Source organism: Mirounga leonina, unplaced genomic scaffold (genome assembly GCF_011800145.1).
Source record: "Mirounga leonina isolate KUSES-001 unplaced genomic scaffold, KU_Mleo_1.0 Mir_154, whole genome shotgun sequence".
NCBI classification, from domain to species: domain Eukaryota; kingdom Metazoa; phylum Chordata; class Mammalia; order Carnivora; family Phocidae; genus Mirounga; species Mirounga leonina.
In genome coordinates this window covers 1,473,222-1,492,267 of record NW_023270389.1, presented here as the reverse complement: position 1 = coordinate 1,492,267, position 19,046 = coordinate 1,473,222, and the positions used below count along the sequence as shown (strand labels likewise).

Sequence of the window (19,046 nt, the reverse complement as noted above, 5' to 3'; positions counted from 1 at the left end):
TATAGGGGCCTTAAAATTCATTCATTCAGCTATTTATTCGATACTAATATATGTGCTGTTCATCATTCTGGGTGCTGGAAATATAGTCGTGAGCAAGCCAGAAGAGGTCCCTACCCTCATGAAGCTTAACACTGTAATTATTTGGGGATGTAGTTGACAAATTTGGAAGAAGGAGGAAAAAAAGCTGATTACTCAGATTGTGATCCTATATGGATAATAGGTATTCAGGGAAGGATCAGGTCAATGCAAGCTTAAATGCAAGTGTTAAAACGTAAGTCCACAAAGCATCATCCAAAAATTTGTTTTTTGCGTAGATTGGGTTACTTCCACAGTGGTGTTTAGAGTAGCACTCCTTCATCAAGCACAGTAATACTTTTGCATTGAAATGTATGACTATTCACAAAAATTGTGGTGATTAAGACCCAAATGGATCCAAATCAGGTCTGGTCAGGTTTTGTCCTTAGTGAATTATGAAAAAGCTTCTGGTTCTCAGAGTTTTAAATTTCAGGATTATGAACCCATTTCAGACAAGATAGGACTTTGTACTTTTTTATTTTTTCAATTAATTTATTTGAGAGAGAGAGAAAGCGACCATGGGAGGGCAGAGGGAGAGGGAGAAGCAGACTCCCCACTGAGCAGGGAGCCTGACGCAGGGCTTGATCCCAAGACCCCGAAATCATGGCCTGAGCCAAAGGCAGCCACTTAACCGACTGATCCACCCAGGCGCCCCAGGACTTTGTACTTTTAGAGGGAAAGAAAGCACACGGCACAGAAGCAAAGATGAACATGATCTGTTAGGGACAGTTAAGGAAACTGAATTGACGATGTCATAGGGGATGTGTGTTGGGAAGTAAGGACAAGCAAGTTTGAATATTTACGAGCTGGATTATGAACAGCCTTGAAAACTATTGTGAAGCATTAATCTGTGAAGCATTAGCAAGAATTGTTAGAGTGAGCTGATTGGAAGATTACCGTTGTGGCTGTTTTTGTGAATGAACAGAGTGGGAACAAACTGAAGAGTTTAGTCAACTGGCCAGTATTTACTGAATACTTAATATGCTGCTACTCTTAGTAATAATAATTAATTATTGGTACCTTCTCTTGAACCCTTGCTGTGTTGCTAGGCATCGGGCTATGCATTTTACTTACATTCCTTGTAGAAGTTGTGAAATAGTTGTATGATCTTTGTCCTTGAGAATCTTACGATCTTGTCGGAAAGAAAAGTCTTAAGGCACGTAGTTTAAACTATGAAATATTCTACTTCATAAATGGAATGTTCTAAGGAATAGGCTGTTCTTCTTTTTTCAGATACTTGTCCTGGATCTTGATTGGATATATGCTTAGAATAAAAACTAGTCTATCAATCTTCAAGAATAGTGGATTGTTTTGGTTTTATATTTGCTAGTCAGCCTTCTGATTATATGGTAATCTGGTTTCCTGAAGATCTTTATTTATGAGAAGGAGGTTGCCCTGTGTAGATTATTCAGATTCACAGGTAAGGTGTATATCTTTTATAAAATAATAATTTGCTCATTTAAAAATATTTTATGAATTTGGAAAAAATATTTATGGATTTGGGGAATTAAAGCATGCCAACTGACTATTCACTATTAGGAAAACTTGTAAAATTAAATTTCTGGTTTTCAAAGTTTTTATATCAATTGTTATAAATCATTTATACAACAATTTTTTAGTGTTTGTCTTTCTCACTAGAGTATAAGTCTTGTAAATTTAGGAACTGGGTCTGTTTTGTTGAGTACTGTGTTTTCAGGTTTTTGCACAATGCCTGGCACATGATAGGAGCTCAGAAATATTTTTGAATGAATGAATGAGTGAATGAATTCAGAGTTTAATTGTACACCAGCAGCAGAGATAATTCCAGCCTAAGAGTCCTAACCTGAAAAGCCCGAAACCTCTTAAAAAAGGTTGGAGCACTAAAACCAGTCTATAACATGTATTACTACAACTAGTTTATGGTATCTGTAGAATAATAAGCTTATTCTAAAATTTTAAATTTATTTATAACTAAATTAATTTAAGTTCATTTTGTACTGTATTTTGGTTAGTTATAACTGTGATTTGGGATTCTTCCTGACCTCCTTGCCCCTCTCCCCTTATACCCATTTTTCACATTAAGCAATAGTTTCTTTCTTTTCTGATGAATTTTTGTTACGGTTTATCCTGCAGAGAAAGAGATGCTGGATGCAAGTTTTGGAGATCCCTGTTTTTTATGGAACACAGTTCTGTAAAATTTCCCTAAGCTTCCTTGGCAATAACAGACACTTGTGATGGACCCTAGAAATACTGCTATGTTAGGATTGGGTTCTGACTCTGAAGGATTTTCAAGAAAGAGTCCCTCTGCCGTCGGTACTGGCCCAGTGGTCAGCAAGAGAGAAGGAGAGCTAGAGAACAGCACAAAAGAGGAAGAGGACCTTCGCAAGTGGAATCGGGAAAGAAACAGCGAAGCAGGGAAGGAGGATGGTTTGACTGATGCACAGCAACAGTTTTCAGTGAAAGAAACAAACTTTTCAGAGGGAAACTTAAAATTGAAAATTGGCCTTCAGGCCAAGAGAACTAAAAAACCTCCAAAAAACTTGGAGAACTATGTATGTCGACCTGCCATAAAAACAACTATCAAGCACCCAAGGAAAGCACTTAAAAGTGGGAAGATGACAGATGAGAAGAATGAGCACTGTCCTTCAAAACGGGTGAGTAGAATTGTTGACATTACTTGGATTTCTTTATTAATTTTTTATCCAACTTTCATACTTATTACGGGAAGTTTGATTTTAATCTCTGTTATTTCCAAGTAGTCCGTTTTGTGAGACTACAAGAGGCTCTGAGGCTTGTCAGGGACGTGCATGATAGCATGACCGTGAATGCATGTGTATTTGTATGGCAGACATTTGAAATGGGATATACCTATGTTGTTACTCCTGCATGTGATAGTGGAAAGAATACTGGCTTTGCAGTTAGGAATTTCCTACATTTGAATCTCACCTTCCTATTTACTAGCATTGTTATAGACAGATTAACAGGGAAGAAATTGAGCTCAAAGATGTCAAATGATTATAATACCACTTACCTTTTAAAGGTGGTTGTAAGGATCCAGTTAACTACCATATGTTGAAAGCTTTTGTGGGTTTTTGTGTTTGGTTTGGTTTGGTTTGGTTTGGTTTTTCATTCTTTTTTTTTTTTTAAGAGAAGGAGAGAGAGAGTGTGAGGGGTAGGGGAGGGGCAGAAGCAGAGGGAGAGGGAGAGAGAGAATCTTAAGCAGGGCTCGATCTCACAACCCTGACATCATGACCTGAGCTGAAATCAAGAGTCGGAAGCTTAACTAACTGAGTCACCTATGCGCCCCATACGTTGAAAGCTTTTGTAAAATGAACTGTTTAATACAAGGATTAATTCCTGTCACTCTTCATAAAGCAAGTTGATACATTAAATATTGTCACCTCTTTCTCGTAGGCTATCCAAATATAATAACTAATTTTTCAGGGCGCCTGGGTGGCTCAGTCAGTTAAGCTGACTGCCTTTGGCTCAGGTCATGATCCCAGCGTCCTGGGATTGAGTCCCGCATCGGGCTCCCTGTTCGGCGGGAAACCTGCTTCTCCCTCTCCCTCTGCTGCCTGCCCTGTTTGTGCTCCCGCTCTCTCTCTCTCAAATAAATAAATAAAATCTTTTTAAAAAACTAATTTTTCTTAACCTTATTTATTCTGTGCAGTAAAGATACTAAATGTGTGAGGCGCCTGGGTGGCTCAGTCGGTTAAGCTTCTGCCTTCGGCTCAGGTCATGATCCCAGAGTCCTGGGATCGAGCCCCACGGAGCCTGCTTCTCCCTCTACCTCTGCCTGCTCTCTGCCTACTTGTGCTCTCTCTCTATCTCTCTGTCAAATAAGTAAATAAAATCTTAAAAAAAAAGGATATTAAATTTGTTTTAGGTCACGTGTTGACCACAAGTTTTAGCCATTTCTCTTTTTTCTTTGTCTTTATTATTATTTTTTTTTTAGATTTTATTTATTTATTAGAGCAAGAGAAAGCACAAGTGGAGGTGGGGTGGGGAGGAAAGGGAGATGCAGGCTCCTTGCTGAGTAGGGAGCCTGACGTGGGGCTCGATCCCATGACCCTGGGATCATGACCTGAGCCGAAGGCAGCTAGACACTTAACCGACTGAGCTACCCAGGTGCCCCTAGCCATTTCATACAATATCTAATTTCAGGCGATGGGCACCATACGTGCCCACGTGCAGATTTAAATTATTTGTATATATAAGTAAAACAATGGATCTAGCTAGAAAGAATTGGCTTAACATTTTGGCTAAAATTTTGAAATATTCCTGACTGTGTGAAATAACAGTTTTTACTGTTAATAACATCAAATTCATGTGCTTTCTGCATGTTACCAGAAACCATAATGATGCAGGCTCTTTGTTCTTCAAATTGCTGTGGCATCCAGAAATTTTTAATAGTTGCTATTCTTCAAAGATTATAGACATGTAAAGTAGTTTGGGATGTTTTATTGATAAAATGAACTGTGAATGAGTTAGAAGCCAGGAAAAAAAACGGGTATTGTACCAATTCTTGAAAAAATGAACTGGATGAATCTTTGCTAAGTTGAGTAACCTCCCCTGAGCCTTATTTTCCTCATGAGGGTATCTGTTCCTGCTGAACTCAAGGATTTTCATAAGGTTGATTGAAAGAGATTTTTATGTAGACCTTTTTCCTTAAAACAATGTTAAGAGTTTGTAAAGTCTCCTTCCTTGTAAAAGTCTCCAGTCTTCTCATTTATAGTGGGACTATGAATGCCTATCTTCAATGGTTGTATACAAAATTAAATTTATATAAAGCATCTGGCATGTGACAGGTTCCTGTGAATGTTTTCTTTTCCTTGTTACAGCCTGATGTAAGGCTTCACAACCTGCGGTCCCTGGGAGGATGCTGGCGTGTGGGGTTGTCCTCACAATGCGACAATCAGTATAGAGTTTTGTGTTTTTACATAGCTATCACCAGCTTCTTAAAGGAGGTCATGACTGTAAAAAGATTAAGCGGGCGCCTGGGTGGCTCAGTTGGTTAAGCGACTGCCTTCGGCTCAGGTCATGATCCTGGAGTCCCTGGATCGAGTCCCACATCAGGCTCCCTGCTTGGCAGGGAGCCTGCTTCTGCCTCTGACCCTCCCCCCTCTCATGTGCTCTCTCTCTCTCATTCTCTCTGTCTCAGATAAATAAATAAAATCTTTAAAAATAAATAAATAAATAAAATAAAAATTTAAAAATAAATAAATAAATAAAATAAAATAAAAATAAAAAGATTAAGCATCCTTGGCCAAGGAAGGAAAGAGGGACTATTACGAGTCATGTTGGTAGTTTTAAGAAAGTGTGGGCACTTTATTTATTTTAAAACAAGGTTTTACTAAATGCAACTGCAACATTTACCCCCAATTCTTCAAAAGTAGTTGGGTTTGTCAATGTTGCTTTTATTATTATTTTTTTTTTTGAAGGGTTTTTGTTTGTTTGTTTGTTTGTTTTTTTATGTTTTATTTATTTATTCATGAGAGTCAGAGAGAGAGAGAGAGAGAGGCAGAGGCAGAGGGAGAAGCAGGCTCCCCGCCTAGCAGGGAGCCCGATGCGGGACTCGATCCCAGGACCCTGGGATCATGACCTGAGCCGAAGGCAGACGCTTAACCATCTGAGCCACCAGGCGCCCCTCATTGTTGCTTTTAAAGCAAATATTACAGGGCACCTGTGTGGTTCAGTCAGTTAAGTGTCCGACTCTTGATTTCAGCTCAGAGTGAGATCGAGCCCCATGTGGGGCTCTGTGCTGGGCGTGGAACCTGCTTAAGATTCTCTCTCTCCCTCTCTCCCTCCCTAAAAAAATAAAATAAAAGATAAAGCAAATATTAGGCCTTATATTCCTAATAAAAACAAATATAGATCATATATTTTATCTCTACATAGAATTTTTCTTTCAGCGGTATTCAGAGAGCAAAAACAAGGCCCTCTGAAAAAATAAGTTGTTTGCTGTTATGATTAGTACTGAATGATTGTTAACTGTTTAATTTTTTAAACTGCTTATGTAATTTTAATTTTTATTTATTTATTTTTTAAAGATTTTATTTATTTATTTGACAGAGAGAGACACAGCGAGAGAGGGAACAGAAGCAGGGGGAGTGGGAGAGGGAGAAGCAGGCCTCCCGCGGAGCAGGGAGCCCAATGCGGGGCTCAATCCCAGGACCCTGGGATCATGACCTGAGCAGAAGGCAGATGCTTAACGACTGAGCCACCCACCCAGGCGCCCCCTGTTTATGTAATTTTTAAAAGCAAAACCCAAGTTCAGTTCCATGAGTGAAATTTTCCCTTTTCTTGAATTATGTGACATACTGTTAAATTTATGGTAGTTTACTCATGAACTCTTTATTTAGAGGGATTCAAATATGTCACTAATTTATGAAAAATTTCAGTTCATTGTTTAGGAACTAGGACATTAATAACTGGAGTGTGAAGTTTAGTTCATTCTTTTGAGAAAATATTAGAGGATGATACTCTTAATGTCTTTTATTTAAAGTTATATTAAAGATTTTAAGGGTCCTAATTCTCTTTTTATTAAATGTATTTGTAATGCATTTTTTAATATGTTTTTAGATTTATTATGTTTTTAAAGATACTGAGTTACAGTGCGGTGTACTTGGTGTGAAGGTGTACTTGGTTTATGTTTCAGTAATTTTGAGACCTTTCTATATTACATTTTTGGCAAAACTGAAAATTTTCATATTAATGATAATAATAATTGAGTGTTGGCAGGAATCTAGGGCAACAAACTCTCTCATCCACTGCTGGTGTTGAGTAAATTGGTATGGCACTTTTTGAATTGTGCTATTTTTTTGTTGGTGAGTTTTCACGGTTCTTTATACATTCTGTATATAAGACTAGCTAATACTAACTCCCCGTGTGGGTTGTCTTCTCACTCTCTTGACAGTGTCCTAGATGCACAAGGGTTTTCAGTTTTGATGAACTCTAGTTTATCTATTTTTTCTTCTATTGCCTATGCTTTTGGTGTCCTATCCAAGAAATCACTGTCAAATCCAGTTTATTGAAGATTTTCCTCTATGTTTTTTTCAGGGTTTTAATCATTCTTGCTCTCTGAATTCAGAAACTAATTCAGACAGCAAGAGATACTTTGGACATGGGAAGCTGTTATAAAAAACGTCATGTGTAGAGGCACCTGAGTGACTCAGTGAATTAAACATCGGACTCTTGATTTTAGCTCAGGTCATGATCTCTGGTGGAGAGATTGAGGGCCCCCCCCCCCGCCCCGGTGGGGGGTGGCGGGCTTCCTGCTGTGTGTGGAGCCTGCTTAAGATTCTCAGTCTCCTTTTCCCTCTGCCCCTCCCCCACTAAAAATATATAAAATAAAATGTGTAAGCGTATGGATATTGGACCAGAAAATATTATTTGATTAGGTAATAAACTATGATTCAGAATTTAAGAGATAAAAAAGGAAACAATGAAATATTGTCACCGTCATTATCCTTCTCCCCCTCTGAGTAAATCTATTTTGGAATCCCTTTTTAGACAATCTCATGATAACCCCTTACCAACTGTGATAACGATTAAGCAGAACAACCATTTCTCAGTCAAAATGAAGAAAACTGATAGGTATATTGAATACATTTTCAGGTTTACATTTACACTTGGAAAATAATACCGCATTAAGAACTAGTTGTTTTTATTTTTTATTTTATTTTTACTTATTTTTTAAAGATTTTATTTATTCGACAGAGAGATAGCGAGAGAGGGAACACAAGCAGGGGGTGTGGCAGGCAGAGGGAGAAGCAGGCTTCTCGCCAAGCAGGGAACCCAGTGTGGGGCTTGATCCCAGGACCCCAGAATCATGACCCGAGCCGAAGGCAGACGCCCAGTGACTGAGCCACCCAGGCGCCCCTGTTTGTTTGTTTTTAAAGATTTTATTTATTTATTTGACAGAGAGAGCACAAGCAAGGGGAGAGGCAGGGAGAGGGAGAAGCCACCCAGGCACCCCAAGAACTAGTTGTTTTGGAACCAAATTGGTGCAAAGAATCTTCCAGGAAAATAACTCCCAACATTAGAGTCTGTAATATCTCCCAAAAATATATTATCTATATGCAGGCAAATACATATGTCTCCCTCCTCCCCCATTAAAAAATATAAATAGTTGGGGTGCCTTTGTGATTCAGTCAGTTAAGGATCCAGCTCTTGATTTGGCTTGGGTCGTGGTCTCAGGTTCCTGGGATTGAGCCCCACATTGAGCTCAGCGGAGAGTCAGCGACTCCCTTTCCCTCGGCCTATCCCCCACTGTGCGGGTGCTCTCTCTAACTCTCTCTCAAATAAATAAAGAAAATCTTTTTTAAAAATTTCCTGTAAGGGGCACCTGGGTGGCTCAGTCGATTGAGTGGCTGCCTTTGGCTCTGGTCATGTCATGATCTCACGGTCCTGGGATCAAGCCCCACATCTGGCTTACTGCTCTGTGGGGAGCCTTCTCTCTATCGCTCCCCCTGCTCGTGTTCAATCTCTCTCTCTGTCAAACAAATAAATAAATACAATCTTAAAAAAAAATTTCCTATAAAAATTTGGGTTTTGTTGTCTTGCCACTTCATGTGGTGTCTGTCATTTCATAAGTTGTCTATTCATTCTTCTGTAGCAGCATTTTAGAAAATAAGAGTAGAGGTGGAAGTCATAGTATTTACCTGCATTTATTACACATGAACTTAAAAGGAGAAGAGGTAATGGTACCTTCCTTTCTGTCATTTAAACAAAATTCCAGCTTTGGAATTGTGCAGCATGTATGTGCAGTTACATGTGATCCCAGTTTACTTAGGTTACTAAGCCAAAAAATGGTGCTTTTGTGACAAATGAAAAATAACCAAAATATCTGTTTCCTGTGGCCGGTGATTAAAACTGAAACTTGTTTGAGTTTAATGGGATTGGGGTCTATTTCAATACCACTATACACTATTACAATTTAGGTCACAGAGCATTGAACCTCTAGTACTATGTTGACTGACATTTTGCCAGTGAATAGTTTATTCGTTGTCATTTTAGCCTCGTTGAGTGGATTTAATGAGCACAGTGGATTATAAATAAAATTTACAGCGCTAATTATAATTTTCGTCCAAAAGTTAGTTTTCTGTTTGGAAAAGAAATGCCTGTGCCGATGTAATAGATTCTCTAGAAAACAGCTCATTGAAGAGGTGATTTTGAATTTCAGTGAAGTGATTTTTATGGAGAGTTATTAAAACCCACATGAGTCCACGTATTCTAATTAATTCCTTTTGGTCTGAGATTTTATTAAATTACAGAACTGACAGATTAATGTTTCTTTAATAAGAAACTATACAGATAATAATAATAGTATCTCAGCTCTTGCTTAGTGTAGCTAATTTGCCTAGCAGTTTTTAAATTGCTGCACACAAATCCCAGTTGTTTTGAAATGAAATGTTGAGGAAAAAGTGGGTTAGATACTACCGAGGTTTTGCCTTTTCTTTCTTTCCTTTTTTTGCCCCCCAGAGAGAGAGGGAAAGAGTGCGCACACGCCGGGGGTAGGAGGTGTGGGGCAGAGGAAGAGAGAGTGTCTTAATCAGGCTCCATGCCCAGCGCAGAGTGTGATGTGGGGCTGGATCTCACGACCCTGAGATCATGACCTCAGCCAAAATCAAGAGTCAGAGGAGGCTTAACTGACTGAGCCACCCAGGTGCCTGTTATACTTTAGGTAACTGGTCAAGGGATTAATATTTTACTTGCATTACTTATATTTACTTGTATTACTTATATTACTAATAATTGTACTTTTCACAAAGGAAGATCAAGTTTTTTCATTTAATTTTAGACATAATCTCTAGTCTAGCCTCACACTATTCTTTGATTTATCTATTTCTCCATAAAATATTTGAGTGCCTATCCTGTGCAGTAAACAGGTTATTATCATGTGATAACTTCCATAATAAAAATACAGAGTACTTATGAATTCACAGAATCATTGGGAGAAGGTGGGTGGAGAATATGCAAGGAAAGCTTTATAGAGGTGTTCATATTCAGAATTAGGTATTGGCATCTTTGTTAGAATTTTCTAGAAAGAGAGAGGGGCTTTGGGGGAGCAAAGTAAATACAAGGGCAGAGGCACAGCTAGCATGTCTCACAGGTTTGTCGGTCGTGATACAGGATAAGAATCTGAAAGCCCTTTAAAGTTGGTGAGTTCTGAGAAAATACAAAGTGGAGGACTACTTGGGGTACTTACATGTTCTGCTTTTTCGTGTTGCACTCAAAACTTAGGGAAACTCCATTTTTTGTCTGCATTTTCTTCTTAAGAAATCTTGGGTTGAAGTTTCTTCTCTGTTTCGACTTAGAAAGTATTTTAATTTTAATTTTTATTTATTTTTCTTTTTTTTTTAAGATTTTATTTATTTATTTGACAGAGAGAGAGAGCGAGAGAGGGAACACAAGCAGGGGGAGTGGGAGAGGGAGAAGCAGGCTTCCTGCGGAGCAGGGAGCCCGATGTGGGGCTCAATCCCAGGACCCCGGGATCATGACCTGAGCCTAAGGCAGACGCTTAATGACTGAGCCACCCAGGTGCCCCATATTTATTTATTTTTTAAAGATTTTATTTATTTATTTGTCAGAGAGAGAGCACAAGCAGGGGGAGCGGCAGGCAGAGGGAGAGGGAGAAGCAGTCTCCCCACTGAGCAGGGAGCCCAACGTGGGGCGATCCCAGGATACTGAGATCATGACCTGAGCCGAAGGCAGACGCTTAACCATCTGAACCACCCAGGCGTCCCATGTTTTGATTTTTAAACCATGTAGTGTTGCTTCTAACATAAAATTAAAAAAAAATTGCATGACCATACCCATTTGTTTTTAAGGATTTTTTTCTTTGTTTTTAAAGTTCTAAAATTTTGTGGTTGTACTTTATATTAGAAAGAGGAAACATTTTATTTTATTATTTTTTGAAGATTTATTTATTTATTTATTTGACAGAGAGATAGACAGAAGAGCGCAAGCAGAGGGAATGGCAGAGGGAGAGGGAGAAGCAGGCTCCCCACTGAGCAGGGACCCCGATGCGGGACTCGATCCCAGGACCCTGAGATCATGACCTGAGCCAAAGGCAAACACTTAACCATCTGAGCCACCCAGGTGCCCAAAAGAGGAAACATTGTAAAGTTAAAATTGCTTTTTTGGAAAGTTTTTTTTTTATTTGAGAAATTTGGAATTATTTATAGTTTGTAGTTAGTAGGAGCCCTATCCTTTATAGCTGTAATGTTAAACCTTACCAAGATACAGTACCTGAATTTTATTTTACAGATCTGTTAATAGTGAATTCCCTTGGTCTTTCATGCAGGAAAGTCAAGCAGGAATTATATTGAGGCAGAGTGGTGCAGCTTCCTGAGCACATAGAACTGCAACAGCAGGTGGCAGTAGAAATCAGGTTTAAGGATGAGTTGCAAGGATTTAACTCTTAAAGGGGGAGGGGAAGTGAGTCGTATTGGGGTTTCAGGATACAGCTGGCAAAGCTCCATGTGACTGTTTGTGGTGTTGGTTTGTATAAAGATTTTTTTTTAAACCAACTATTTCATAATGGAATTCTGCTTCATAGAATTAAGAATTCGTTTTCCAGAAGAAAAGGAAACTTGTTGTATGTCTAATATCCCCCTCACAACTAAAAGGTGGGAAAATATGAGGATATTATCCAAGATCTATATAATGACCTTTGTCTTTTTGTTATAAATGAGTATCACTTTATACCAGCAAGTACCTAATGTCAGGAGTTAAGAGAAGTATGTAAGATTGGGTGAAGACCTACAAAGGAAGGGAATGGGTGGGTGGTTGCATGTTAACTGTGACTTCCTTGGGACCCTTTAGTATAGATATGGGTCTTCAAGCTGGATTTATGGTGTTCCTAAAGCTTTAGTTTATCCAGAGTCTATTATCTAAATTGCAATTATACAGATTAGCAAAAGAAGATAATATGAACAAAGATGTCAGAAACGGTAACTTTGGTAAAGTAAAATAGTAACCACTACTCACTCTTTAAACAAAATAGGTTCTGAACTATTAAATTTGGCCTTGGTCTACTCTTCATTTTTTAACAGCCAAGTTTTTATCTACTATGTATATTTTACCATCAGTTTTGGAAAACATCTCATAGTCAAGTATGCAAGTTTGCAGTAAAATGTTCTGCTACTGTGTTAGGAAGTCAGAGTTTAGGAGGTGTGCAGAGACATTCTGACCCAAATGCACAGATGGTAGATATGTACAATAGAATATTTTAGCTATTTTCAGCCAAGCTACATGGAATTAGTAACACCTCAGAATATATGTGAATGGAGAAAGATGATCCTAACAGTTGCAGAATTCAGTAGTAACTTTTCACAGTAACAGCAATGAAGTAAGATAGAACCTGCTTCTGAACCCCACCTTCTTATTTTTTGCCCAAATTGCTGAGTGTGATTATCCTCTAGTCTTTGTCTAGTCCTTCATCGCATGGGTAGGAGCTACGGAAGACTGCTGAGAAAATCACAGACACTTACAATTAGCAGCCAGAGGCAAAGGGTGCTTGGTCACTTTTCCTTAAGCTGCTTGTTGATTGTGACCACTAGGAATTACCAGACAACTGGAAATTCTCCTACACGTACTTGGTGACACATTTTTCTCTTAGTTGCAATCTCAAGAAGTAAATTAGCTCACATAAACATGAAAAATCAGAAAAATTAATTTGTTACTAAGTTCTTAAATAAAAGCAAATAGAAAAAAATTTCATATGCAATAGAGAAGGGAGATAGGATGAATGGGTAGGAAGACTCGGCTTACATGTCACCCAGTTCTGTTAAAGGTTACCTGAGCTGTAACCTCTGTGCTTCCACTGCATATATTTCTGTTCTATAACATGTGTCACATTATAGTGCAATTATTAGTTTCTTTTGTTTACCAGTGAATGAATGCTCCTTGAGGTGACAATTTTAGTTTTTGCATTTAAGGATCACAAACTATGCTTAAAAAATAGGTCATTAAGATTATGAACTGTGTGTTAAGATCAGTAAGCATTAAAAAAACAAACAAACAAACAAACAGCACCACCACCAAAAATACACCCCTTCACATTTAGCTCGAGAATAAGAGGATTTGTTTCTGTAGCTCTAAGATGGTGCTTTTGCATATATTTTCCTAACTGAAATACTCATAAATATTTTCTCCTTTCAGTTACTAAAAGTGTGTATTAAAACTTTTAGGTCTATTTAAAATAATCTATAGTTTGCTACTTTTAAGAAATTAGTGTTATTACCTGTGGCTGTTTCATGAATTTCCTGGGAAATCACAACTTTGGTGACTACCCTTAGAAAACCCATTCATCTTATAATAGGTCAAACAAAACCTTTCTTTATTTTACCAAACTAAGCTGTCTGCAATATCTCCATTCAAAAACAACCCCACATTAGGTCTTAGTTTAAGAAAACATTTTTAGATTGGTCAAACACCTTTTCCAAGCATTTAACACATCTTAGTGACTCCTCCACTAAAAGATGGTACAAGATGAGCCCAAGTGACACTGTTTTATCATTACTGCTGTCAGGTGTTGTTTATCCCAGTGCCTTTTTTTTTTTTCTCCCCTTTTTAACCAGTTTTTCATTTTTTGGCTCCTTAGCTCTATCCAGGGAATAGGAGGTCACATTTCTCTCATCTTACCTGCACCTTGTGAGTTAAGTGTCATCTGTGAGTGTGTAGTCTTTTTTGTACCAACTTATGAAAAGGTCCAGAATACAAGTCTATATTATCCCACCGCTTCTTTTCCACTCCCATGTTCTTGTTGACAAAAGTTATTCAAGCCAGAAGACCTGATGGTGTACAGGTATCTCCAGGTCCTGCTTTGAATGGAGTTCTGTTGTCTTACCTTCATACTGATTATTTTGGAAGCTGCTTGAGCTAGTTATTTTGTAGTAGAGAAGAGAACAGTTGGCACAGAGCCCAGCTTCTCCATGGCAGTAGCTGTTATGCAAATTCTCGTGGATCTTCACATTTCAGTAAAGCCTTCTTTTCTCCCTTTACATACACAAACAGCTAAGGGGACAGCAATGATCTGTCTTAAGCCTTGGAGACAAAACAAGATGCCACTCTTTACCCAAAATATCGTCCATTATGGAAGCATCTGCTCCTGTAAATGGAGGGGAAAGCAGATCTCTTCTATTGCACTGTGAAGACTGCTATAAATATACTAGGAAGATTCAGACTATCATAGTTAGTTTCATCAGGTTCATCCTCAATTCTTTCATTTTGTAGTAGAAACTTCTCTAATCAGTGCTGCATTTGGTTGATTGAGCAATTCACTTTCTCTTAAAGTGTTGGATGTTAAGTTTATCTGCTTGAGTCTGTATCGTGGTTTGTTTGAATGGTGTACAAAATGAGGTATGGTAAATGTGAATATTTCTCATTTCATTGTTAATCTTACTAATGGAAAAAGTCATTATTGAATCAAATTGAAAGAAGGCATAGTAGCTTTCCTTAAGTTCCAGGGAATTAAGCCTAAATATCATCACACTGACTTGCTAATTCACATGCTGCTTTTTATGGTAGCCTATTCATATCTTTTATTTCATTTTAATGATCATAAATCACTCCAGAGATGCTCACATACAGACTGCCCCATAAATGCACATTGCTAATTAATTTCAAGATATAGCTGCGTAGAAACAAATGAAGACTTTTGGGGGAGACATCAGAATTAAGGGCCTTATATGATGAGATAACAAAACCTAGGGATTTTATGAAACTGACTGAGCCAGCCAGATATTTCTAATTTCTAACATAATTTTATGAGTAACTTATGTTTCTTACTATCATTGGGGAAAATTTTGTCCATAAACCTTTTTACATTTTTTAGTGGTTGTCCTAGAGTTTGCAATACACAGTTACAACTAAGCCAAGTCCACTTCCAGATAACACTGTCACTTCACAGGTATGTTATAATAACAAAATAACCCAAATTCTTCCCTCTCCTCCTTTGTATCATCGCCATTGTTCATTTCACTTATATATAAGGATATGTATATATACACACACATATATATAAAAACATACCTAGTCATATACATTGTTGCTATTATTTTAAACAGACTTATCTGTTAGATCATTAATAATAAGAAAAATAAAAGCTTATATGTCACCTTCACTTTTTCCTTCCTCAGTGGTCTTCCTTTCTTTATGTAGATCTGTGTTTCTGAACTATCATTTTCCTTCTCTCTAAAGAACTTTGAACATCTTGCAAGGCAGGTCGGGCTGGATACAAATTCCCTCAATTTTTGTTTGTCAGTGAAAGTCTTTTATTTTTCACTTTTAAAGGGTAGTTTCACAGGGTACTGAATTCTAGTGGTGATTTTTTTCTTCTAACACTTTAATTTCAGTCCACTGTTCTTGCTTGCATGGTTCCAAGAAGAAGTTAGATATAATTCTTACCTTTGCTCTTCTGTAGGAGAGGTGTTTTTCCCATCTATCTTCTTTCAAGATTTTTTCCTTTATCTTTTTTTTCCTTTTTTCTTCTTTAATATTTATTTGTTTGTTTGTTTGTTTATTTGAAGAGAGCAAGAGCAAGCGGCAGAGGGACAGGGAGAAGTACGCTTCCCACTGAGCAGGGAGCCTGATGTCGGGCTCCATCTGAGGACCTTGGGATCATGACCTGAGCCCAAGGCAGATGCTTAACCGACTGAGCCACCCAGGCGCCCCTTTATCTTTGATTTTCTATAGTTTGAAAATGATGTGTGTAGGTATAGGGTTTTTTGTTTTGTTTTGTTTTGTTTTGTTTGCATTTATCCTGCTTATTATTCTTTCAGCTTTCTGAACTTGGTTAGGTGACTGGTATTAAATTGGTGGAATTATCAGCCATTGTTTCAAGTATTTTTCCTGTTCCTTTCTCTCTTTCTTTCTTCTTCTTGTATTCCCATTATGCAGGTGTTACACTGCTGTCCCACAGTTCTTGGATCTCCTGTCCTGGTTTTTTCCAGTCTTTTTTCTCTTGCTTTTTAGTTTTGGAGGTTTCTATTGAGATAGCCTTAAGCTTGGAGATTCTTTCCTCAGCCATGTTTACTCTGCTAATGAGCTCATCAGAGCCATTTTTCATTTTTTAGTGTTTCTGTTCTCTAGAACTTTTTTTGTTTCTTTCTTAGAATTTCCACCTCTCTGCTCGCATTGCCCATCTGTTCTCACATGCAGTCTGCTTTATCAATTAGCATATTAATCTCACAACCCTGAGATCACCACCTGGGCTGAAACCAAGAGTCAGATGTTTAACCGACTGAGCCACGAAGGTGCCCTGAGCCTGATTTTAAAGCTTTCTCTGTCTTCAAACTGTGTTGTTTTTTAGTATGTCATGTAATTTTTCCTTGATAGGTGGGTGGGCATAATGTACTGGGTAAAAGGAATTGCTGTAAATAGACAGGCTTTTAGTGATGTGGTGGTAAGGTGTGAGGGGAGGGGAGGTGTTCTTTAGTCCTGTGATTAGGCCTCAGTCTTTTAGGGCACCTGTACTTCTAGACTGTGAACTTCATAAATGCTTCTCCTGTTTCCCCCTCTCCTCTTGAGGTAGGACAGGATGGCTAGAGTAAGCTAAAGTTGGATGTTTCCCTTCCCCCAGAGAAGTTAGGCTTTGTTTAATTCTAACAGGTTAGGCTCTGCTTAATAGCGTCTCCTGAGGGCAGACCTTGTTAATAGAATTCTCTGACATACTTCAAAATGGTTCCTTTTCCCCTCCTCCTGTAGGAGGTAGTGGGGTGGGGGGGTTCTCATTGTGAGAACCGGGGACAAATGCAGGAGCTAAAACTCAGAAAAGTGTGGGGGATTGCAGTGGCTGATTCTTCCTGGAGTTTTCAGCTCCCAGACTGTGCATTAAACTCTCACAGTTTGCCAGTTACAATTCAGGGCTGCCCCAATACTGCTTCCCACCAATGTTTCAGCTCCTGGTTTTCTGCTCTGGTGAATTAGGACTCTCTGTCGGTCACTCCAGTTTGGGCGTCAGTAGTAGTTTGCCCTGTGACCTCACTTCCAGTATGGATCTAAGAAAACTTGTTGATTTTTCCGTTTGTTAAGCTTTTTACTTTTTTTTTTTTTAGATTTTATTTATTTGAAAGAGAGAGCACAAGCAGAGGGAGAGGGAGGGAGAAGCAGGCTCCCTGCTGAGCAAGAAGCCCGATGTGGGACTCGATCCCAGGATCCTGGGATCATGACCCGTGCCGAAGGCAGCCGCTTAACTGACTGAGCCACCCAGGAGTCCCAAGCTTTTTACTTTTTGTTAGGAGGTAGTGGCAACATTCCAAATTCTCCATAAACCTTATATCTCTAAACATTGCAATGGAGGTGTGTGTAATTGGTTTACAAGATAATAGAGTTGTCTGAATTTCCACCTGCATCTCAGCTTTCATTGCATGAACACTAGTTTCAAGATCTACCATGTAACAGAACAATAGGTAGGAGGAACTTTCCAGCAGCTAGCCTGTATACACACACTCCTAAGGCACAACACTGTTCCAGTGAGTTCTAGTGAACAAACTACTTTGAATAAGTTTTCCTATGTTCATATTGTTTGTAGAGTAACATTAGAGCTTTCCATATTTCAAACATTTTTTTTAACGTAATAAGTCTAGTCTTTCCTGTTTCATTAAGTAGACAGCAAAGTAATTTCAAAATCTCTAGTATAACAAGAATGATGAAAATAGCATACTACTGTATTTCTGCTATAATTCTCTAAACATACACTTGAGGATGTGAACAAAACATTTTTTTAAAAATTTTTATTTATTTATTTGAGAGACAGAGAGGGCACAAACGGGGGGGAGGTACAGAGGGAGAGGGACAAGCAGGGGAACTTGACTTGGGGCTAGATCCCAGGACTCAGATCATGACCTGCCCTGAAGTCAGATGCTTAACTAACCAAACCACCCAAGCGCCCCTGAACAGAGCATTCTCTTCTTATGATTCCCAAATCATTCATAGCCTTCACTATATTCTGTTGTCAATACTAATTAAATGATAATTTAACTTATTTTTCATTTCTTTATTGATTTTCCATTCTATACAGTTTATTTTAGTCAGATTCATTCTGTTGTTAAGCAGTGTGAGATGCAGCTGTCTTTCAGCGAAAACCAAAGCAGAAGTTGATCATCTCATGCTGTCAGGCATGCATGTTTTTATGTATCTGAATGTGCGGGAAATAGAAGTAGCGTATCTAATCATATTCACATTTTGTTTACGGCAGAATGAGATTTAGGAACAACTTTTTCAATAGGATGTTTTCTCAAAGGAACTTCGGGAGGGCAGATCTCAAAAAAATATTTATCAACTACTGAAAATGATTGTCAGTCAGTAGCAATGCTTATTCAAGTTTTAGGCCTCCCGAATCATATTCACGAAGACATCTTAAAGCATTTAGTTTTTTTTATGGGAATAAGAACTACACTTGTTGCAGATGTTTTGTTTTCCTCTAACATTTTCTACTTTTTCAAAAATACTTTTATGTCCAGATCAAAGGTTATTATGGGTGAAGATGATTTATTTTGGAGTTTCTCTTGTGAAACTTTGAGCTAAGTTGATATGCTTTTAATTAATTTTCACATAACATGAAGAATTGCTAAAGGTGTATTTTTCTTGAAAGCTCCAGGGATTAAATAGAGTAAAACATTTTACTTAAAGGTTAATGTTTAATGTTATTTCACTTAGGGCACTAAAATTCTAGGAAGGTGAGAATTATGATATAAATGCAATTCTGTTATCCTGTCTTTTATGATTATATAAGTTCTATTAGCATCCATTTACTTAATCATAAAATGTTTATGCTAATTTAGATAACCTACTCTTTACATTGTCAGTTTCCTTGTTTATTTAACTGTTTGATAGTTCTTGTTTTAGAACATGAAGCTAACAGCTTTTGTGATTATAAGTATTTCAGCATTTCAGTTTTGCGATAGTACACGTACCTCTACTTATTAAATGTTAACACATGATGCCCATAAGGAAGTTCTTCATGTTTCAAATAGAATTCTTAC

At 38.0% G+C, this 19,046-nt stretch overlaps 1 protein-coding gene across 4 annotated transcripts in view; it reads left to right on the top strand.

Moving 5' to 3' along the window:
• ASH1L (ASH1 like histone lysine methyltransferase) overlaps positions 1-19,046 on the top strand; it is a 192,825-nt gene that overhangs the window by 26,273 nt on the left and 147,506 nt on the right. For 2 of the 4 annotated variants that reach the window (XM_035009770.1, XM_035009772.1), the window contains exon 2: positions 2,188-2,708. In XM_035009770.1, the coding sequence (XP_034865661.1) occupies positions 2,289-2,708 (420 nt within the window). In that variant the 5' untranslated portion in view covers positions 2,188-2,288. Of the gene's footprint in view, positions 1-697; positions 1,496-2,187; positions 2,709-19,046 lie in introns of those variants that run through there. The other 2 variants (XM_035009771.1, XM_035009773.1) reach the window with 2 other exon arrangements.